The following is a 22,462-nucleotide window of genomic DNA, read 5'->3' as shown; positions in this document are numbered from 1 at the left end:
AGCAGCTGAAAACATGGGACCTGGGGCTCTTACTGCCCTGTGAGCTGGCGGTTTCCTAAGCCCCACGTCCTACTTTCAGGCTGGGGTGGTACCCCACACCCAAAGGGGGCCAGGCGGATTAGAAGGGTGGCATGTGTAGGGTCCCATACGTCGAGCCCTCCTTCAGGGAGAGGAGCTGCTTGTTTTTCTCTTTTCCCCCGTTCAAGAGGCCAAGGCCTAGCGCAGAGTTTGGGGTGCATGTTTCCTTTCCCTTAATACATGGTGTGAGGGTGACATGGATAAGGTCTGGGGTGCCTGGTAACAGCTGTATCGTCATCAGGTTCTGTAACATTGCATTCGTTTGGAGGGGGTTGCTTACAAATCAAAATATTAACTGACTACATCTTTTGTCGTTGAGTATGCATGGAGGTTTTTTGATATGAATAGACAGTATTAGATTTCTGGTTATTTATAGAGAAAGTATACTAAAGAAAAGCAAAAACTTGCAGAAAAATACAAGAAAGATCACTTTGTAGTCTTGTTATGCGGTTATCATTATTAAAATTTTGGAGTGTTTCCTTCTCAGTCTTATATTTCTATATCTAAAGTTTAAAAGTAGAGTTCATTCTGTTTAACACAAATATGGGCATTTTGCCATGATTTTCACCTTCCTTGCGGCTTCACTTTTTAATGGCTCCGTATTACTTCTTCATATAAAGATACCGTAATGTATGTAATCAAATGCATTTATTCAAGTATTGAGGGTCTTGATTGTATACACATACTACCACCAGCAGCAGCCCTCCCATCACAGCAGATTCCTGTGGCTGCCATGTGCATGCAGTGCCTGAAGACATTGGAGAATCATGTGGGGACGCTCCCTCTCACTGGTTCAGGGCTCTCGGGAGGTGCACTTCCGTGACTGGGGTGCAGCACAGGGCTGCTCATCACAGGTGCCAGTCCTGCCGTCTCAGTTCGAAAGCCTGAGCTATGGTCTTTCTGTGGAGCAGTGAATGACTGCCTCAGCCGCAACCACTTTTGTCTAAACGTTCTATTTTCTTTTCAAGCCCATCGCCGAAGCACCATTCAAGTTTGACATGGAATTGGATGACTTGCCCAAGGAAAAGCTCAAAGAACTCATTTTTGAGGAGACCGCTAGATTCCAGCCAGGATACAGATCTTAAATTTCTCAGGTACCTGGAGCTTTAACCATATAGTAAATCCTAGCAGAGGAGACAGGTAAAAAGTGTTCAAAAAGAGGAAACACAGATCTCAATTTTAGAGAATATACGGAACGGGAGAGAGAGTGGGGCTTGTTGTGTTAGAGCTCTGTAGAAATGAGCAGTGAGATAAAGAATTATGACCAAGGGTTGAGGCACCTGCTGGGGAAATGCTTTGGACAGACCAGCCCGGGGCAGCTGGATGGCCTGGCAGTGGGGTCTGCGGACAGGTGACCGAGGGGGCTCCAGGCAGGGTTACGAAGTGGGGGATTCTGCAGCAGTGGGCATTGGGGATTCTCAGCTGGATCTTAAGTCCATTCTCTCCTGCCTGGGCCTTTTTATTTATTTTCACATACTGGGGTCAGGCTGAGGGTTGGTCTGAGGTTGCCTGTGTTGGGCAGCGTCCAGGCTTGAGATCAGAAGCTGCTTGAGCTATTTCACACAGAGGGTGTGTGATCAGTCAGGAGGCTGTGGAAGGGCTGGAGAGCAAGAGCGGGGCGGTGGGGCTTCCTGCAGACGGGGGTCTGCAGGGGCTGAGGGGAAGCGATGTGAGCCAGCATCTGTCTGGTCAGCAGGCCCGGAGGGTGCCGGGCCCCTGCCAGAACTGCAGCTGTTAGAGCATCACCACTGCTGAGGAGGGTCAGGAGCCCGACTGCCACTGACCCAGGGACCTCAGGGGCCTGAGTCACCACCACCCTCCAGTACCTCTGAAACCCAGGACCACCCCTCCCGAAGAGCCATGTGTCACTAGAGGCAGAAGAAGGAAGGCTTTTCCTCTCAGTGCCTGCCACTGGCAGTCCCACCAGAAGCAGCTGCCAAGGACAGGCAGCGGTGCTAAGGCAGGGTCCCAGCCCCGGAGCTCAGATCAGGGGATAGGGAAGGGCGGAAGGGGGGCTACAAGCAGATGTGATCAGCTCACCTACTCACAGAGCCACCAGGGCTGGACCAGGGCAGAGGAGAGGGTGGGAGAGGAGCTTCCAGACCTGGGGCTCAGACTGGGGTGTGGTCGGGAGAAGCAGTGACTGCAGGGGAGTGAGGGGAGCAGAGCCTAAAAGACCCCGATTCCCTAACCAAGCAAGGGAGGGGGACTGGCAGGCCCTTGCTGGGACACACTGGAGGCCAGACTCCAAGCCCGAGCACATGTGCCCCTAGCAGCCAACCTTCAGGAAGTGTCTGAGCAGGAAGGGGAGATGCCGCAGGGGACAGGGAGGCCAGTCCAGTGGGGTTGGAAGCGTTCATCCGTCCACACCTCACATCAGGACAATCTCTTGAAGAATTTGTTGCACACAAGGCACTGTGCGGTCATTCACCGACAGAAGGAAAGCGGCCCCTGGGACCCAGCCGTTTTCACCCCTTCCTGGCCTCTCTGCCTGCATTCACAGTGGGGGGATTGTCTCTGCCAGGGGCCTGCTCTTCCGTCCCCGTGTCCGTGCCAGGTCAGCCTGGCTGCGTTGGGTGAATAAGCTTTTGGCTGGCTCTTTACAAATTAGGCCACTGACCCCTGGCCTGGAAGGTCGAGCTGAGCAACTTTCTGTATGGTCCCTTCCATGGGTTGCTTTCCTGTGTGTTCATGGCCCCTGATTTCCCTGCCTTCTGGTTTCAGGGCATACATGCTGTGTGCTCACCCCAGTGAGCAGAACAGACAGGACTGAACGTGGCCCCCGAGGAGCACGTGGCCTGAGAGGGGAGAAAGACACAGACCATCATGCACATCTTTGGTGTAGAACATCTGGGGGTGATGGAGCTATCAGTTTGTCATTGTTCATTTAATCCCTGTCACGTACTTTAGTGCCGGGTAGGAGGGAAAGGATGGGTAAGACCCAGGCTTTGCTTTCTAGCAGCCTGATGGCAGGACCCGGGGAGTCAGGCCCAGCATTGTGGTGCTGCACCAGGGGAGGGTTCGACCCCAAAGATGCAGAGCGCCGGGAGGGGGCGCCCCGCTGGTGGGGAGGGGCCCGCCTCTCCTCACAGGTGGTCTCAGGTCCTGAAGTGTCAGGGCATCTGACACTGGGCAGTCTGGGTGGCGGGACCTCAGCAGGGACTTGTGGGGTGGCTGGTCAGGCAGCAGGCACAGGGGAACGTGACAGTGACTAGGGTCCTGGGCCACAGGACAAGGCTGCTGACTGGATGCCTACTGGAGGCCATTAGCACACGGGGACCAAGCCCACCCGGGGCCCACCCCAGCTCTGAGTATCCAGGGTTGGGGCCTGTCACCAGTGGAGGCAGTGGCAGGGGGGTTGCTCTGTGTTTAGTTCACTTCCTCCAGGCACACAGAAGGCACAGAATGTGCTTGTAGCCTGATTTTTTTCCCAAACGTTTTTTAAATGACAATTTTTACCTATTCTGAGAAGTTGAGGGTTTTACAGTAGACACCCATATTCCCACCACCCCGACCCTATGATTAACGTTTTATTATACTTTCTTTGCCTTTTCACGTATCTGTCCATGCATTCCTCCATCTGCCCATCAATCCATCTTGTTTTTTTCTGTGCATTTCAAAGGAAATTTCCAACATCTAGACTGACTTATAATTTAGTCATCTAGGATAGAAGAGTGAGTGCAGAGGAGGGTGGGTTGGGGGCGTTGTTAAGCTCTGGGCCAGGTTCTTTCACAGACATTGCCTTTTGATGATCACAGCAGCGTTTTCTGAAGTCAGCACACAGCCCAGGTCTACGCTTGACGAAACTGAAGGAGTGTGTTTAAGCATTTTGCTCAAGATTATACATCGGTGGCAAAACTAGGCAGAGAGTCCAGGTCCTTTAGACTCAGAAATCTTTTTTCACCTAGATTTGCTCCCCAGGGAGGTGGAGGGACCAGGGTGTGAGTTCCCAGTCTGCAGCGAGGGCGGAACTGCACAGAGGAGAGCCTGGAGGTGTTGGTGCTGTGACACACGGGGCCGCCGGGGAATCGTGCTCATACAGCTGTGGGGGCTTTGCTGGAGGGGACAGCAGGGACCACTCCAGAGGAGACCCTAGGTGTCCCCTGCTCACTGATGTTCTTAGTGGCGGCTCTGAGTGATTGTAAAGGGTCAAAGTATGTTCATTATATTTTGTTTAAGGGGCTCTATTTTAGAAATGTTTTCACTGGAAAGGTAAAAAGGTATAAGTGGTTAATACATTGTGACAAGTCTCCGATTCCTCCAGCCTTGGGTCTCAGCCTCATCCTTACAGACCATCTCCTTACCTGCTTCCCTGAGAAGCTGGGGAAGAGGAGGTGGTGCCTGCCTTTCTTCCTCCTTCTCCAGCCCGTCGCTGGACTTTCTCGGGGGGTGGTGGGGGACTGATTACTAGGGGCATTAATCTGTTGTTTCCCTTTGGTTTCATTAAAGATAAAAGCATTTAGGGCAGTTTTAGTTTTCTGCCAGCTGCTAGGTGTGGCTGCAGTTCATGGTGGCACGCCTCTAGGGGGAGGTCACGTCTTGTCCCCCGAGCTCGTCTCCCCGAGCAGCAGACAAGGACTATCCGCCTGGCAGTGCCTGTGAGCCAGGTGACACCTGCCGGTGGGCGTTTAACAGGCCACGTCTCCAGGGGAAGGAAGGTCTGCTTTGCTGGCATCCTGACACACTCGATTACCCTCATGCTGTCTCCACGCGGCTTCGTCGTGAGACAGAGAACGTGCGCTTCTCCTCCCCAGGATGGTCCTCGGGGTGGAGGGAATTCCCACGTCCACCCACGCCCCACCCCCAGCCGTCTGTGCTCACAGCCAAGAACTGCTAGTCTGGAAACAGGTGGAGTGGATTTAACCCAGAATATAATTTCCTCAAGTAAAATAGAGATGTTAGGAGAGTGATGGGGGACCTCAGGGGCCTCCTGAGGGATCCTCGGACATCTGCAGGGCCAGGGGGGCCTGGCGGGACAGCAGCCATTGGGTCGCCTCCTGCACTTCCAGGGTCCAGGCCCACCAGCTTCACGCTTCCTACCAGCACTTGGTTGTGCTTGTTGTGCTTAGTCACAGAAAACTTGAGCATTAAAAAAAAAAACACTTTCTGCCTCCTGTGTGGTTGATTCTGACCTACCTGCTCATCCAGAGAGAGACATGCTGAGAATAGGAGGCAGAAGCGTTTTCCACTTCACACATGTGTTTACAAAGATTCTCAGACTCTGGTTTGGACCGTTGGTTAATGGCATCTGGGGAACACTGACGCCGGCCTGGCTGTGAGCGAGCGTGCGTGTCTCCCCCTGAGTATTCTGGAAACATCCTCTGTGAAACGTCTGAGAGAAAAGGTGCCCGGGGATGGGGGCGTGGAGGCAAGCCCACCCTTGAGGAGCCTCGGGTGTGACTCGTGCCACGTGGTTCTGAGGGAGATGACCTTTTCTGCAGGAGTGTTTTTCCTTTGCTTTTTCACTCTTCCGTTTTCCTAGCACTGCTGCTGCTGCTTTTCCCACGTGGTTCACCCTTAGCTCACAGTCGGTCTGTCTGTTTCCCAACAGGACACGGGCTCCGAGGACGGGCCACGCGCAGGCATCGCTGTTCTTCCTCCCAGCTCCTGACCCCGGGCCCGTCTCCAGCCTGTCTCGGCGTGTCCACCTGACTCCTTTGAGCCATTCGGAGGGGCAGTTTCTGGTAGTTGTGGCTTTTATGCTTTCAAAGAATTCCTTCAGTCCAGAGAACTGTTCCTGGCACCCCTGTGTGTGTCGCCCTCCGGTGACCTGTGGCAGTATGTACTTCAGGGCACCTACTGCTCACCTTGCTTTAGTCACTAATCGCTTTCTGGTTTGAAAGATGCAGTGGTTCCACCCTCCCTAGTCCTCCCTCCCGATGCCCTGCTGACCCCGCCCTCACCGTCGGTCACTGCGTCTCACCTTCCGGGAGGGTGGCCGCTCCTCGGGCACTTTAAGGCAGTGACGACCCCTCTTTGCACTCCTCTCCTACCCTGCCGGGGCCCCTGCAGCTCGTGCTCCCGCCCCTGGACCCTGTGGGTGCTCGTCCGCACCTCTCCTTTTGTCATATTAATCTCTAGCAGATGTAAGGTATATGTACTGCTTGCCCAACTTTTAGAAAATTCAGCCCTTTTTCTAAATAAAAGGAAGAAATCCTGCATCGGGCAGTTCCACCTGTACCATTTACAGGGGCACAGCACTTGCCAAAATGTGTTATATACAGTTCTGGGTGTTTGCAAGACTTATGCAAAAAGACGTAAAGTGGCAGCTTCTCTCGGGATTTGGTGAGAGGTGCGCGAGGTCATGCAGGCTGCCCAGGTGGTGTGGGGCTGAGCTCCACGCCCAGTGGGCACAGGTGCCACGGGCGCTGTAGCCACGCTCGATGCCTGAGGGTCTAGCGGAGAGGAACACTGCGTCTTTCAATGAGAAAGTGTACACTTCCTTTTCCTCCTACAGCATGTCAGCATCTCAAGTTCATTTTCAACCTACGATATAACAGTTTGTAATAAAGCCTCCGTGAGCTCACAACTGGAGCACTGTTCTTTCGTCAAGTGCTCGCTCACGTCTCTGATGTCACCGAGCTCAGGCCGTCAGGAGCAGCTAGCACTAGGTCCTGCGTGCAAGGAGCCCTAGCCCCTGCCCTCCTGAGCCCTCTAGTGTTTGTTCCCGCCGCCGCACCCTGTGGTGTGGACTCGGTGTTCTGTCCCCGTGCGGTGCCTCCTCTTGACTCCCCCACTGCTCTGTGTGGTGAGAAATCTGCCTTGTTCAGTAATTACTGTACCCTCGCATGACTGTTACAGCTTTCTGTGCGGAGATGACTGTCCAAGTGCCACATGCCTATGATTGAAACAAAAAATCTATTGTTACCTCTGAGTTGTGTTCCACGGAAAATGCTATCCAGCAGATCACTTAGGAAAAATAATTCTATTTTTAGCTTTTCATTTCTCAGCTGTCCTTTTTTTCTTGTTTGATTTTTGACAGCAATGGAGAATGGGTTATATAAAGACTGCCTGCTAATATGAACAGCAATGCACTTGTAATTCATGGAAATAAATGTACATCTTCTATCTTCATATTCATGTTAAGATTCGGTGTTGATTTCCTCTGGATTAGCGGGTCCAAATGGACAGTCAGGCTCAGTCTGTGCTTTAGAACAGAAAGGCTTGCAGGCCTCCCCTTCCCACCAGGCACTGCCCAAACACTTAGCTTTACGTCAGGTGATTTAGAAAGCATTTCTGGAGGGTTCTTTTTTCCTTCCACACAGCAGAGAATCAATTCTGACATGTTCGTTTCTTCAGATCATAGGTCTACAGTGTTCTGTCACGCTCTGATGAAGCAGCCCAAATGTCTCAGGTTGGATTCTCTGATTCTTTCTAAAGAGGGCCGGCCTGTGTCCCAGTTGAGTGCTGGAAAGGGCTCCACCCCCCCACCCCCCACCCCCCAGCCCAGCGTGCTGGTGCTCACACCTCACGGGCCAGAGCAGGTGGCTGACTCATCCTCAGAAATCAAAACTACATCTAGGTTTTTGCCCTGAGATACGTGATTTTCACCTCCATGCACAGAGCTGCCTTGTGAAGGTCCACACAGCATTGAAAAGATAGAGATTTGACTGTTCCTCGATACATTTTTAAAGGAGCATTGATAGTTTTATTGCTCTTGTTTCTTTGTACTTTTTAAATGGAATGTTAGCAGTATTATGAGGTTAACCTGCAGTCCTCTAACTAGAAAGAAAGCCATAGCCTTGGTTACTAATCCCTGGGGACTCTAGGCTCTTTTCCCCCCCCTCACTGGTACCATGGAGTCAGATGGGCATGAAACCACTAACTGCATCCTAGAGCCCCTGTAGCCACAGGTTGTGTGCTTTTTACTAATCATGCTAAACTTGGTTTAACAGGTCAGGAATTGTCTTAACCAAGGTACCTGTGAAAAGTACTAGCTGTTAGGTGTGAAAGACTCATCATTTGGATATTTCATCTCTAAAAATGTACAGGTTAGGTCATCTAAATTCATGCTGGTGATCCCGAATGCCTCCATTACTGCTCCACGCAGATAAGTTTCAGACTGATGGCTTTTTTGGTGTCTAAAATGTAAGCAAAAAATTCCTGTCGAAGCATTCCAGTCCTTTCACTTAGTATGAAACAAAATACCTAGCAAGCCAGCAGGATGGACTTGAGAGAACTCAGGAGGACTGTGCAGACACAGCCTTCAAAGCTGGTAGAGACACGCAGACCGTGGACATGAGGGTAGAAGATCACTGCGTTGGTGTGCGGTGTGTTCACGTGACTCCTGCTACTGCATGCACAGCGACGGGTGTGGCGGGGCCACAGTAGTCGGTGGCTGTCCCTGAGGCAGACAGGTGTACTGCCTACGACAAGCCGAGTAACAGTCATGCGCAGACCATTCAGAGGAGACTGACCTTTATTTGCTTACGTGTTAATACAGATTTTAAATTGGTAATTTTTCTATAGTATGGTAATAGTATGTTAATATACATACATATGCACACATGCTTTGGGTCCTTCCATAATACTTTTATATTTGTAAATCAATGTTTTGGAGCAATCCCAAGTTTAAGGGAAATATTTTTGTAAATGTAGTGGTTTTGAAAATCTGAGCAGTCCTTTTGCTTATGTTTTAAAGCATTTGTGCTTTAAAATTGTTGTGCTGGTGTTTGAAATATGATCCTCCTAGTACAGATGAGAGGCATGTCCCAGCAGAGGAAGCGCTGTCTTCCTCACTGCAGCCAGCTTGGCATCGTGGGTCAGAGACGGGAAATCCAGAGGGATGCTGTAGGCTTGCACCAGCTTCCCTGAAGCTCGTGGCCTTTTCTGTGCTGTTTATCCGTGTAGAGCACTCAAGATCTGAAACTGCTTTGTTACCTGCTTTGTACTGTTGGTGCCTTCTTGGTATTGTACCCCAAAACTCTGCATAGATTATTTAGTATAATGGTAAGTTAAAAACAAATGTTAAGGGAAGATTTTATTAAGAATCTGAATGTTTATTCATTATATTGTTACAACTTAACATTTATTTGTGGTATTTGTGATTTGGTTAATCTGTATAAAAATTGTAAGTAGAAAGGTTTATATTTCATCTTAATTCTTTTGATGTTGTAAACGTACTTTTTAAAAGATGGATTATTTGACTGTTTATGGCACCTAACTTGTAAAAAAACAAAAACTACAAAAAAATTAGAATCATTAAATTGTGTCCGTGTTACCAAAATAACATAGTACTGTGCATGTCTAGTTTAACTGGAATTTCATACATGAAGATATGGAGTCACCTGGTCCTTTATTACGTTTCCCAAGCAAGTGCGTCTTCTGGTTTGACTTTGCTCGTAGAACATGGCGGTAGTACCGTCAGCTGGTGCTCTGGAGGCACTGGAATCCTAGTCTGTCCAGAGTGGTCTTCAGACCTTTGGCCGTAGGGGGAGAAGGCATTGCCACACGCATCTCCTCTCATCTCCCTGAACTTAAGCGACCCCCGCTGCTGGGCAGGTGTCACTGGCCGCCTCTTTTCAGACCAAGAAATCACGACCACGGGAGGGACTGTTGGACATTTGGTTCCTGTCACTGTTGGGCATCGTGCAGTGGCTTATTTACGAGAGAAGATACCAGCAGTGTCCACGGTGAGACAGCAGGAGCTCGGCTCTGGGCCTCGGACCCACAGCTGCACCGTGGAGCTGGCACACTCGCCTTGAGCACGGTGAAGGTTATATACAGCTACTTCAAGTGCCTAGCGTAGTACCTCCAAGCAAGCGGTAAATCTTCCTAAATGTTTTTTTATTTCTTTAAGTTTTGTTGTGAGGCAGCATGAGAGTGTCTGCTAAGCAAACTATTTTCTGTTCATCTGAGAGGAAAACTGCCCCAAACGTTCTTCAGGCAAATGAGCGGATCCCACCTGAACTGGGAGTTTCTGAGGGGTGTTTGAAGCACTAGTATTGCATTTGCTTTCCCTGGAGAGGTGAACACGCTTTGCTGTTGTCCCAATCCTTTAGACGATTCAGATGATCCTCCTGTTAGTGGACACAGGAGTCTGATAACCCTACGTTCCCCATTTTAATCGTGAGCCCCGGCCTTAGCAGCAGTGCAGCCATTCTGGTTGGCACTGTAGATGGCATCTCGGCTGGCCCAGTTCACTGTGTTCAGTCAGAACCAGAGTGTCCAGGGCTGACCGTGACTGCAGAGCAGGTGGAGATGGGAGGGAGCGGGAGAGGAGCTGGGGTGTCTGCAGAGGAGTAGCCGAGCGAGGCCTGGTGTCATGGGGGCTTGGCCACCTGCAGGGTTGAGGCTGGGGGTGTGGGTCCAGGCAGACCCAGGCCATGGGGGCGCTTTCTTTGAGTCCAGCGCCAAGGATGGCTGAGGACAAAGCTCATCTTCTAGAAGGGGTGGCAGTGCTCACGACATGTCTGTCCAGGTGAAATGGGAACGGTGTCGTGAGGAGGAGGAGGAGATCCGAGGAGGCCTGCAGTGGAGCTGACCTGAGGGGCCACGTCATCAGCGGTGACCCACAGCTGGATGATACGGGGCCTGGGAGAGACGGCTGAGTGACAGCCACGGCCACCAAGGCTGCACAGGCACCTGCCACTGCTGAGCATGCGTGGCGGGAGGTACAGGAAGGTAGGAGGGGATCTGATGCTGTCATACCCGGGTCCTGTGCAAATGAGGCTCCTGGGGCTCGCCAGGTCACCCTTGGGGGGTGACAACAGTGAGGGGAGGGGAGAGACCCATCACCTTGAGCTGTGACCACCCCTGGAAGACTCCGGTCACGCAGACCTTCTGCCGGCCTCAAGGCTGATCTGCTCGCAGTGGACTGGGTGCCAGGCCCTGCCTGCCGGGAAATCCGTGAAGTTGCCGGCCTGTGAGGGAAGGGGGACCTCTCAGCCAGAAGAGGCCCAGAGGACCGGAGTCTACCAGCTGTGCGATAATGACCATGTCTGTGCAGGTCCACAAAGATGTGTGGATTTAAAATCTGAATGATGACAACAGGAATGTGAAAACGAGTCATTTTTATCAGAAAGCAAAGTTTTGTCTTTTTCTGAGCAGATCAGGGAGACCCTGCAGGTCATCCTCACTCCCTTCATGAGGGCCTTGAAAGCCACCCCAGTGCTGTGGACACAGAAAATAGGCAAGAGCCTCCTCATTTCAAAATTAAGGCATCTTTAATCACTGATGTCTGGACAAGTTATTTCCTTTTTTCTCCTTCTCCTTCATCCTGTTTCCTAAATAATTTCTTTCTAAAATTGGGAGTCTAAGGAATTCTGTATATAACAATGTGCATTCACATGTTGGGTGTCGACATGCTTTCCCCCAGACCAACCAGAAGCAGGTACTGGGGTCCTGACTCGGCCTGTGCTGAGCTGGGTCCGAGGACGGCCTCCAGCTCTTTTCTGCTGTGGCCGCAGGCTTGGGAAAGAGGTGTTGGGGGGTGAAGGTATTAGGTAAGGGGAGCACCGAATTGGGTGGGAGTTGGAGAGGATTACGCTTGAAATTCTTGGCCAGAGGGGCAGGGGAGCCACCGCCCCTTTTTCAGTAAGACCAGAAGGTAACAAGTCTGGTATCAGTCGTGGAAATAGTGGGAGGACCAGAAAGGGTGCAGCGGGGCTGGGGAGTGGAGCTGTGGCCTGGGGCACCGGGGCCAAAGCTTTCAGGTCCGAGCGCTGGCGGGTGGTTGGGGGGTCTGCTCAGCCTGGCGGTGTGGGCACATAAGCCAGCTGTCCGTCCCCAGTGGGTCACCAGGCTGACCCTAAGGCCAGAATTGGGCAGGAACCAGTGGCCACATCGCCACTCCCAGAAATCTATGCCCACTTTTTACTTTTCTCAAAGCCCAAATGAGTGCTCTTACTCCACACTGAAGTGTTCCCATTCCGTGAGTGTGGGGAGCTGGCCAGCTCTGTAGGCTGGAGCGTGTGGGGTTCCTGAGGTTGAATCAAGCACCCAGGGAGCAGGAGAACACGGGTGCATGACCACAGCGATAGACCCGCCATGGGGACCAGTGGGAATAGCACCAGGGAGCCAGAGCTGATTTCTTCTGAAGAACTGGGGTTTCTTAGATTGTTTTTGAAAGTCTTTGCTGCACTTACACATCCGTTTTTCAAATTTTCAAGTATTTTTTATCACCAGTGCCCTTTCATGAAGTGAACTCAAAATTCACCTGCTCTGAATAAGCAGGGGTGGGGCAGCCCAGCACCCCTACCTGTCTCCATCCCACAGAGCATGATGTTTCTTCCCCAGAAGAACCAAAAGATGATCATTTCAGAAGCCATAGAGAGAAGAGCAGATGCCACCAAAAGGCAGCAATTGAAGAAACGAGGCCACAGAGGACACCACGTCCACAGTGGACCAGGGAGGGCCAGCAGTGTGGGGGTTACCTGCGGGAGCGCCTCACCGGTGGATTAGCTGGGGTCAGCCTCCTGATTTAAAAGTGCAGGAAACAAGCTCGGCCTGGTGCTCTGTGATGGCCTAGTTGGGTGGGATGGTGGGGGAGGTCCAAGAGGGAGGGAATGTGTGTATGCGTGTGGCTGATTCACTTTGCTGTGTGGCAGAAACAGCATTGTAAAGCAATCGTATTCTAATAAAAACAAAATATATTTTAAAAAGGGCAGGAAACATTGTTAAGACCACTGAGAATTACAAATAGGGAGTGGGGGGATAGATGATAAGGAAGAAGAGCTTGTAAGGATGGAGAATGAAGTGTCCAGTGTTGATGCAGCGTCTGGCAAGGGCATGTCTGCAGAGGCAGCTGCGTCGTCTGTGAACATGCTGGTTCAGAAGGAAACGCTGGGCCAAGCAGGTTGCAAGGAGGAGGAGGTGACCGTCAGAGGAGGCCTCCCCTGGCCAGGAGGTACGGGGGGCTCAGGACAGGCGGGGGGGTGTGTGCTGCCACCAGGGTACATTCCCTGAAAAGACAAGTAGCAGACAGTGCAGACAGAGCATGTGGGTGAAGTCAGGAGGACGAAAAAGGCAGATGATGGATGTCATGACGGCCAAGCAAACAGGACGCCTCGTCTGCTGTCTCCCAGACGGAGGCTGGGCACGGGGCCCCTCCCTGACCGCCCACCGGGTCGTGGGATGGCCCGGCCGCTCCACAAGGAACAAGGTCTTAGAATAGCCTGGAGCCTAAGAGTTTTGGAGGGATCACAGGCTCGTCTCGCCCTTTTTCAGATGTGGTGGCTTAGACTGGCCTGGCCAGAGACACGTAGCTGGGTGACTGTGGGGTCTGACCCCATCCCCCACGGTGGCCAGCGAGGGCGCCGACCTGGAATGACCTGTAATGTGCATTCTCTAGTTTCCCACACTGGCTGCTGCAGGTGCGGGTATTCAGCCCACCCACCCACCGCTTGATTTAAAATCGTGCGGCCATCAGGGTGGGATGCCCCGCCTGGGTTCAGAGGACGCAGGTCCACGGGCAGCAGGGGCTCCAAAAGGCAGGCAGACTCACCCCTAGTCCCCTGAGCTCCCGCTGTCTGGCCGCTGAGCCGTTGGCCAGGCCCACTTTGGTCCCTGCTGGGGGGAGGGGCGCAGCCCGGTGGGGGGGGGGGGTGGGAAGAGATGGAAGCCTAAGCCTGACCCTGTAGCTGAGGTACTTCAGGCCCTTGGGGTCTCCACTGGTGAAATTGGGATGGTGGCTCCCAGGACTCAGGAGGGCGGGTGTGTCCTGCATCTGCAGTGGGTTCCACACCGGTGCTTCCCCCCTCCCCCCCACACGTTCCTTGTCATTTGTGTTTTGCTGCTTGGCTTTGCCTTTTGTTTTTCCTTGAAGTAACAGGTGTACATTTCTGGTTCTGGAAGCAGTATCAGGCCCCCAAGGGAGCTTGCCCCCATCCCTCTGGTCCTCGACACCACATCCCCACCTCTATCCACTTGGACAGCAGCCACGAGCCTCGGGGATGAGATCCCCAGGTCATGGTAATCTCCTACTCAAAACCTCTCCCCTCCTGTGGAGGGTCTGCCTTGCTGCCCACCTACTGCTCCAGCCCCATGACCCCACGCCCTTCCTGGTTCTTCCCTCCAAGCCCACCCACTGTCCTGGCTCCAGTGTAAGAACAAACTGGAGGCTGGAGACCACAGGCAGGGAGCAGAGAGCTGAGGCCCCCCCAGGATGGAGGCCAAGCTCCCCTTCGTGACAGCCCTGCCACCGGAACTGAAGAAGAACTAAAGAATTGCACACTTTGACCAGCATCTCCCCATTCCCCCCACCCCCTAGCCCCTGGTAACCATTCTATTCTAGTTCATGACAGCTCGTTTTCATCACTGAAGAAGAGTTCACTGTATGGGGCTTCCCTGGTGGCGCAGTGGTTGAGAGTCCGCCTGCCGATGCAGGGGACACGGGTTCATGCCCCGGTCCGGGAAGATCCCACATGCCATGGAGCGGCTGGGCCCGTGAGCCATGGCTGCTGAGCCTGCGTGTCCGGAGCCTGTGCTCTGCAACGGGAGAGGCTACAACAGTGAGAGGCCCGCGTACCGCAAAACAAACAAACAAAGTTCACTGTATGGATGGACCACAGTTTGTTTATCCGTTCACCTACACAAGGACATCTTGGTTGCTTCCAGTTTGGGGCAATAATAAAGTTGCTATAAACACTTGTGTGCAGGTTTCTGTGTGGACATAGGTTTTCAAGTCATTCAGGTAAATACCAAGGACCACAACTGCACCAGGCACAGGTTTAAGGAAGAAATTATATGGATTCTCTAAAGTTTATTCCAGAAAATAGAAGCAGAGGGAACACACCTAACTCATTCTATGAGGCCATCATTACCTTAATACCAAAACCAGATAAAGACATTACAAGAAAGGAAACTACAAACAAGTATCTTTTATGAATGTAGATGCAGAAGTGCTCAACCAAACACTAGAAAATGGAATCCAATAATGTATAAAAAGAATTATATGCCATGACCAAATGGATTTATTCCAGGCATGCAAGGCTGGTTCAATTCTTGGAAATCAGTTGACGTGAGCCATCACATCAACAAGCTAAAGAAAACTCATATGAGCACATCAATAAATGCAGAAAAAACATTTGACAAAATCCAACACCCATTCATCATTAAAATTCAGCAAATTAGGAATAGAGGGGAACTTGCTCAACTTGTTAAAAAGCATCTATAAAAAACCTACAGGTCACATGATAATGAGAAACTGCATGCTTTCCTCCCCAAGATGAGGAACAAGGTGAGGATGTCTCCTTTCACCACTCCTGTTAAACATTGTACTGAAAGAAAAAAAAAAAAACCTTGTTTCTTGTACCAGTGAAATTATCCTTCAAAAATGGAGAAATAGGGACTTCCCTGGCAGTCCAGCGGTTAAGACCCCACACTTCCCCTGCAGGGGGCACAGGTTTGATCCCTGGTCAGGGAACTAGAATCCCGCATGCTGTGCGGTGTGGCCAAAAAAAAAAAAAAGACTTTCTTAGACAAAAACTAAAGGAGTTTATTGCTGGTAGATCTGCTTTGCAAAAAACGTTTAAGAATTCTTCAGAGAAAAGGAAAATGATACAGATCAGAAATTTAGATCCATATAAGCATTTAAAATATTACAGTCCTCTCCTTGCTTGTGTGACTTCTGACAAGAAGTCTGCTGTGATTCCTATCCTTGTTTCTCTATAGTTAAGAGAGTTTGTTTGTTGTTTGTTTTATTCTGGCTTCTTTCAAGATACCCTCTTGGTCTTTGGTTTTCTGCAGCTTGGATATGATATACGTGCATGGAGATTTTTGGGTATTTATCCCATTCAGTGTTGTCTGAGATTCCTGGAATCACGATTTGTTTTGTCATTAATTTTGGAATATTCTCAGCCATTATTACTTTAACCATTTCTTCTGCCCACCTTTCCTTCTGGAATTCCCATTGTGTACATGTTATACCTTTTACAGTTGTCCCACAGTTCTTGAACATTGTGGTTTTTTTTTTTTTCATTCTTTTTTCTCTGTGTTTTAGTTTGAGAAGTTTCTAGTGGCGTATCTTCAAGCTCACTGACGCTTTCCTCAGTGGCATCCAATCTACATATGAGCCCATGAAAGGCGTTCTCCATTTCTGTTAGGTTTTTTTCCCTAGAATTTTCTTTTGATTCTTTCTTAGCATTTCCATCTCTCTGCTTCCATTACTCATCTGTTTCTGCATGTTTTCCATGTTTTCCATTAGATCCCTTAGCATATTAATTGTAAGTGTTTTAAATTCCCAGTCCAGTAATTCCAAAATCTCATGTCTAGGTCTGGTTCTGATGCTTCCTTTGCTCTTCAGACTGTGTTTTTCCTTTTCTCTCAGCACATGGGTAACTTTCTGTTGAAAATCAGACACAATCTATTGGGTAATAGAAATGGGGTAGACCGGCCTTTAGTGTGAGGTTTTTGTTTTTCTGGCTAGAAGTAAGGCTCTGCTTACTGTTTGTTCAGCTGTAGGTGTCAGAGGCTGAAATGTGCTCCAGTATCCCTGCTTTGTTTCCCCTGTTGTCCCTGGGTTTCCCTAGAGACTCCTCCTTCTTAGGTGGAATCTGAGCCTTGCAGTTCTTTCAGCGGTAATTCTCTGCAGTATACAGGAGTCCTGTTGATCAGTCAGAAGAAACGGACGGAGAGGAAGCATTTTCTGATCGTATGATTAGGTCTCAGTCTCCTAGTGGGCCTGTGACCCTCACAAGTGCTTCTCGGGGCTTTTTGGCCCCCTTAAGTAAGACAGAAAGGCTAGGGAGGTGATTTAGGTCTACCCTTCCCCTGTGTTGGATGAAGCTCTGAGAAAGTCCTCTCCCTTCCTTGCTAGCTGACCTTCCTTGTGGAGAACAATCTGGGCATGTTTCCCGATGGTAACTTCCCCCGTCCCTAGTCATGCACAGGGGATTTTGCTTCAGTCTTCACTGTGAGAACCTCGTGGGGTTCCTTGGAGGTAAAACTTGTGAAAGTGTGGGGCCCTCTTAGACTGGGTCCTTGTGACTTTTTAACTTTCAAGCCAGTCCACTCAGCCTCCAGCATTTCTTCGATGGTAACATCTTTGATGTTACCATTTATGGGGTCATTTGAGTGTTCCTGCCAGTTCCTGGCCCTGTGGCTTTTGTTGCTGGTAAGCTGTGATTCTCTCTTCCAGTTTGTGGGGTTGGGGTTGTCCTGTGACAACCATCTGATGGATCTAGAAGTCACAGTTTATTCAGCTTTTTTCTTGTTGTGAGGGCAGGTGATGACTTCCAAGCTCTTTACATGTTGAAGCTAAAACTGGAAGTTAGTTTTGCACTTGCTGCCCTTCCTAACAAAGGCATCTAGAAGGGCAAGGAGTTGGCGCAGCAGATGTAGCTGTAGAAAACTGTTAAGTCCAGTGTCTTGGACAAACTGGAGGATTGGAGAAAAACATGTCCACATCTGATTTCAACACAGACCCATAAGGACAACAGTGCAGGAGACACCACGGGAGCCAGGGGCACATCTGCCATAGGGACCCAACAAGAAAAGTCTATTTTCCAAAACATAAAAGAAGCTCAAAAATACAAACACCTTGCCTCATTCCCAGCTGATAGGCGATCAAAGAACATTGTCTGCTTACAAGAGGAAAAGTACCCAGTGTCATTAGTAAATAGGGAAATGCAAATGAAAATAAAGACACAGTGCCATTTTGTGCACACCCTACTTTCTGGGGGTTTTGTTGTTGGTGGTTTGTTTTTTTGTTTTTTTAAGCAAAGGTGAAATTATAAAAGCCGAACATTGTGAGGTTGTAAGGCATTGCTAACAGTGCTGTAAATGAATATGTCCGGCAGAGTGACAGGAACAAATCAGAAGATGTGTTTTGACTCAGTAATTCCTTTACTGGAATTTTTTTCCCAGACAGTAATTCTAGGGAGAACGGCCACGTGTACAGAGGTGTTTGTCCAGCATTATTTGTAAGAGCAGAAAGAAGGTCAGTAGCCTGCATGCCCAGCATTAGGAAATGATCTAGGGGACTTAGCGAGTGGACACAGTGGTGACAGTCCGCGTGTCCTCACTCACCTCCCCTTCCCCGACATGCAAAGCCAAGCCTCACTGGGGAATCAGGTAGCTTTCTGTCCACTCCTCTGGAGTGACTTTGCCTCTTTTCTCATCCACTTGCCAGGAAGTTCCTGGAAAGCATGCTGCGTGGTTTGCTCGTTCGGGTATGGCCGTCGCCTCTCTCAGACTCTGGTACAGAGAAAGTCTCTACTGAAGCCTGATGCTCAAAATAATGGGCTGTGGACCAGCAGCATCACTGTCACCTGGAGCCCATTCAAAAGCAGAATCTCTGCTATAAGGTGGCAAACTTGACGGTATGTTTATTTTCCCACAATTAAACATTAAAATGCAGAATCTCAGGCCCCACCTCAGACATACTGCATTTCGGCAAACGTTTTAACAAATTCCCAGGTGATTTGTTTAAATTTTGAAAGTCTCTGTCCATTGATTATACAGTTATTCTCAAAATATATATTTCCATCGTTAGTTACAATTTCTCGTTAAAACGCAGCCTTGATTTTTCTCCCTCACTGCGAGAGGCTGGTTTTAACTTCTCTCGGACCCCTTCATTTGGACCAAGAATGGAGAAATCACAGCAGCAGCTGACAGGCTCCAAGGACAGCAGGATGCCATGGCAACAGCTTCCATCGGTAATTTAATTTCATCTCTGCTTTTACATCTTTCTTTCATCAGTCCTGAAGCTGGGAAATTTTTTTAATTTGGAAGGAACGTAAGATGGCTTGTGGTTGCTATGCCGACAGCAGCTACTTCCTGATGGGCTGGAACATCACACAGGAAACCAGCAGCGACGCATAGATTTTAGACCTCAAGGGGCTACAGCGAACCTTCGTCCCCTCTCTTGGCTGAGGGCTCCAGGCCCCACAGCCACACACCAGCCTGCCTTGAATTCCCTACGCAGGCTGCTTGGCCAGGCTACCCAGGGATCTTAGGCAGACAGGGATGGAAGGCAGGTGGGGGGACCCTGTTGGAGAATTGCTTTTGGTCTTTGTCTACCCCTAAAACCCAGTGTATTTGCTTGCTGGGGCCGCGATAACAAAGCACCACAGACTGGGCAGCTTAAACAGCAGGATTTATATCTCACGGTCTGGAGGCTGGGAGTCTCAGATCAGGGTGTCCGCCAGTTTGGTTTCTCCTGAGGCCTCTCTCCTTGGCTTGTAGACAGTCATCTTCTCCCTGTGTCCCTGTATGATCACCCTCTGTGTCTCCATCTTCTTATCTTATAAGGACATCAGTCAGACTAGATTAGGGCCCATCGTAATGGCCTCATTTTAATCTAATCACCTTTAAAGACCCCCATCTCCAAGTATAGTCACATCTGGGGGGACACAGTTCAGCCCGTTGACACCCACCTGACTGGGTCCTCGCGGAGGCTGCCTGCACCCCTGCCTCTGGGACACAGCTGAGAAGGAACCAAGCCCCTGCCCTCCGTGGCTGGTGTCCAGGTGAGGGGAGGGGGCAAGAAACCAAACCAAGAAGACGCTTGCTGGGGGGTGTTAAGGAGGGAAAACAAGTCCAGGGGATGTGAGGGGGTGAGTGGTGGACATGGTTGTCCCCCGAGCTTGGAGGGCATGGGGACACATTTGAGAAGAATCCCGGGAATGAGGGGCCTTCGGGAGAGGGGATGGCAGGTGCGGAGTCCCAGAGATGAGACGGAGCGGAATGGCAGGAGGCGCTGTGTCTGGAGGTGGTGAGCAAGGGGGGGCTTCCTGGGAAAGAACTTACCATCGCCCCTTGCTTCTGGGAGGTGGTCTCTCAGCCCTCACAAGAGCGTCCATTTGCCTGGGGGACTGGAGCCTGAGATCAGTAAGTCATGCCTGTGTGATGGAGCCCCAGGAAGAACTCTGCCCTGACCCTGTGAAGGCCGAGTTTAATCTGGATCCTTTCTCTGCTGTAAACTGAAACCATGAGTGTGTAACACTTTCCACGAGTCCTTCTCTGAGACGGTCAAACCTGAGGGTCATCTTGGAGACCCCAAGCCTGCAGTTGGTGTCGGAAGTCCTCTCCCAACGTCCAGCTGCCTCAAAGCTTGAGGGGACAGAAGCGGGAAGTTGGGGAGCTGGGGACCAGCCATGCCACGTGGGGCATTGGAGGGACTCTGGCTTTTAGTCTGTGCAAAGCAGAAAGCTCCTGGGAGCTTTCAGAGGTGGCGGATCTGGTTGTTGTTTTAAAAGCATCTGTCCACAGAGAACACAGTTAAGGAGGCAAAGCCTGCAGCTCAGGGCCACGTGGGCTGGGGCAAGGATCTAGACGAGAGGAGTGTGGTGTGGCCCTGGGCGTGGGGGCGGCTGTGGGGTGTGATGGGGAGAGAGGAGGTAAGGGGCTGGGGGTTCTGGCCGGTGCTGGGAGGGGGCAGCACCTTCTGCCGAGGTGAGGAAGAAGGCAGCTTGATGGAGGGTGTGCAGAGCTTGAGGTCTCATGGACCTCTGAGGGGGATGCAGTCGGCAGCTGGACGTGAGCCTGGAGTGCGGGGCTCAAGGGAGTTGTCTGTGCTGGGAGCTGTTGGGGCCCCATCCTCAGGAGGGTGGGAGAGCCGGTGACGCGGGGCCAGAGAGGAGGAGAGAGCAGAGCCCGGGACCAGAGTGAGAAAGCGGTTAAAGAAGGTGACCAGCTGAGTGAAATGCTGCTCGGACTGTCCTGTCAGATGTGGCTAGGATCAGACCCGAGGTTTGGTGGGGAGGGTGGGATGGGAATCTCAGAGTGGGAGGAGCCGGGCTGGCTCTGCAGGGTTGCGGGGAAGCATGGTGACAGCGGAGAGGGGTGTGGAGATGACAGCAGGTCCCATAATCTGCTGGGACCACCCAGGGAAGAGGGGACCGAGGATACAGTAGAAAGGGTGTGTGCACTGGTGGACCACATGGACTGGTGGTGGCAGGTGGGCAGGGAGACGGCTGGGAGCAGGACACAGCAGAGGGGGAGGAGCAGAAGGAGGGAGGAGTGCCATCCAGGAAGGGGGCTTAGACGGACACAAGAGGTGTGGCAGGTAGGGTAGCCAGGAGGAGGGCACTGCCCCGGAACCCAGTCTCCCCGAGCCACACAGAGTCCCATCCACCCGGGACAGGGTCTTCCCAGAAAGTTTGTGGTGTGAGAAGGGGGCTGAGGCAGGAGGTGAGACATGAGGGTGGGTAGGTGGGGGGGGACAGTGAGTGTGGCCCTGAGTGTGGTGACGGCGGCTGTGGTGGGGACGCCAGCAGGAGGGGGCCAGGGAGCAGAGTGGTGTCCCAGAGCGGGCTGCCCGTAACTGAGGGTATGGAGGGTGGTGACCAGGCAGTGGGTGGCAGCCTGCTGGCTGTGGCGGATGGAGGGCTTGTGAAATTGTGTAGGGAGTCATATGCAGGCTGTGGTTAAGTAAAATAAAACAGGAGAGTATAGAAAATATTAGGGCCTTGCACAAGGATGCAGATTAGATCATGAAACTTGTCCTATACATGTGGGTGCTGGATCATAATGTAGAATGTGTTTTGTACTATTTTTTACTATAGTAAAGCACAATAACGTAACATTTGCCATTTTAACCATTCTTAAGTTTGTAATGCAGTGGTGTTAAGTGCATGCACATTCTTAAGTGCAACCATCCCCCCGATTTTTCATCATCCGAAACAGAAATTTTGTACCCATAACATGTAAATTTTACTGTGGTCATAGTTAAAAACATTTGAAAGGCACTGGTCAGTGGCCAGCGAGGGGGTTCGTGTCTGGGGTCGCACAAAGGGCAAGATCCTTGCAGGAGAGGGCCAGTGAGCTGACAGGCCAGGGCACTGTGGCTGCACTCACTTCCATTCTAAGGGAAAGCTGTGTCTCCAAGAAGGAAGCCAGGAAATGCAAAGAACTACAGCGAATCTCGTGCTAAATTTTTCAAAGAATGAAGGGGTTTGAAGAAATAGTGCAAAACTAATCGAAGTGCCCAACTACCACTCATAGCTAGATATTTAGGTTAATATTGAGCAGCCAGGAAAAATGTTAAAAAACCTGCAATAAAAAAAAAAACCTGCAATAACAGAAAAAAAGCAGGATACAAAATTATAAAACTTTGGCTCACATCAAAATTAGGATTTTTTTTTCAGCAGAGGACTGGCTGAGAAAAAATATTTGCAATAGCAAAAACAACCAAAGCTTAATATTTTAGACAATCAAAGGAATCTTGAAAATTCACAAGAAAAAAGAAACGCAGTTGGAGATGGAAGGAGACCTGAAAGGCTCAATAGTTCATGAAAAGGTGCAAGAACCGTCTTCAAGTCACTTAGCAGCGGGCTCTGTGGAAGCCGGGAGTTGGGGACGTGGCCGGGAGAACGGCCGCGCTCCAACAGCAGATGGGACTCACCCAGAGGCACCGAAAGCTGTGCGGATACATTGCATCGCGGGAAGGAAACAAGATCAAGGGCGCTACCATGTATAGAAAGGGTATCTACGCTGTGACCCA

The 22,462-nt window shown here is 50.8% G+C and overlaps 2 protein-coding genes across 15 annotated transcripts in view; both read left to right on the top strand.

Annotated features, from left to right (window-relative positions):
- MAPK1 (mitogen-activated protein kinase 1) overlaps window positions 1–10,625 on the top strand; it is a 96,757-nt gene extending 86,132 nt beyond the window's left edge. For 2 of the 4 annotated variants that reach the window (XM_060170786.1, XM_060170782.1), the window contains 2 exons: window positions 1,047–1,172; window positions 5,630–7,152. In XM_060170786.1, the coding sequence (XP_060026769.1) occupies window positions 1,047–1,163 (117 nt within the window). In that variant the 3' untranslated portion in view covers window positions 1,164–1,172; window positions 5,630–7,152. The other 2 variants (XM_060170785.1, XM_060170783.1) reach the window with 2 other exon arrangements.
- YPEL1 (yippee like 1) overlaps window positions 10,542–22,462 on the top strand; it is a 30,392-nt gene continuing 18,471 nt past the window's right edge. For all 11 annotated transcript variants that reach the window (XR_009544387.1, XR_009544386.1, XR_009544385.1 and 8 more), the window contains exons 1-3: window positions 10,542–10,701; window positions 18,149–18,338; window positions 18,512–18,674. Coding sequence is in view for 1 of the 11 variants with exons in the window: in XM_060170787.1 (XP_060026770.1) it covers window positions 18,656–18,674 (19 nt within the window). In the remaining 10 variants the exon portion in view is untranslated. The remainder of the gene's footprint in view (window positions 10,702–18,148; window positions 18,339–18,511; window positions 18,675–22,462) is intronic.

This window comes from Lagenorhynchus albirostris, chromosome 14 (assembly GCF_949774975.1).
Source record: "Lagenorhynchus albirostris chromosome 14, mLagAlb1.1, whole genome shotgun sequence".
Lineage (NCBI taxonomy): Eukaryota > Metazoa > Chordata > Mammalia > Artiodactyla > Delphinidae > Lagenorhynchus > Lagenorhynchus albirostris.
This window is presented reverse-complemented; position numbering and strand designations above follow the sequence as displayed.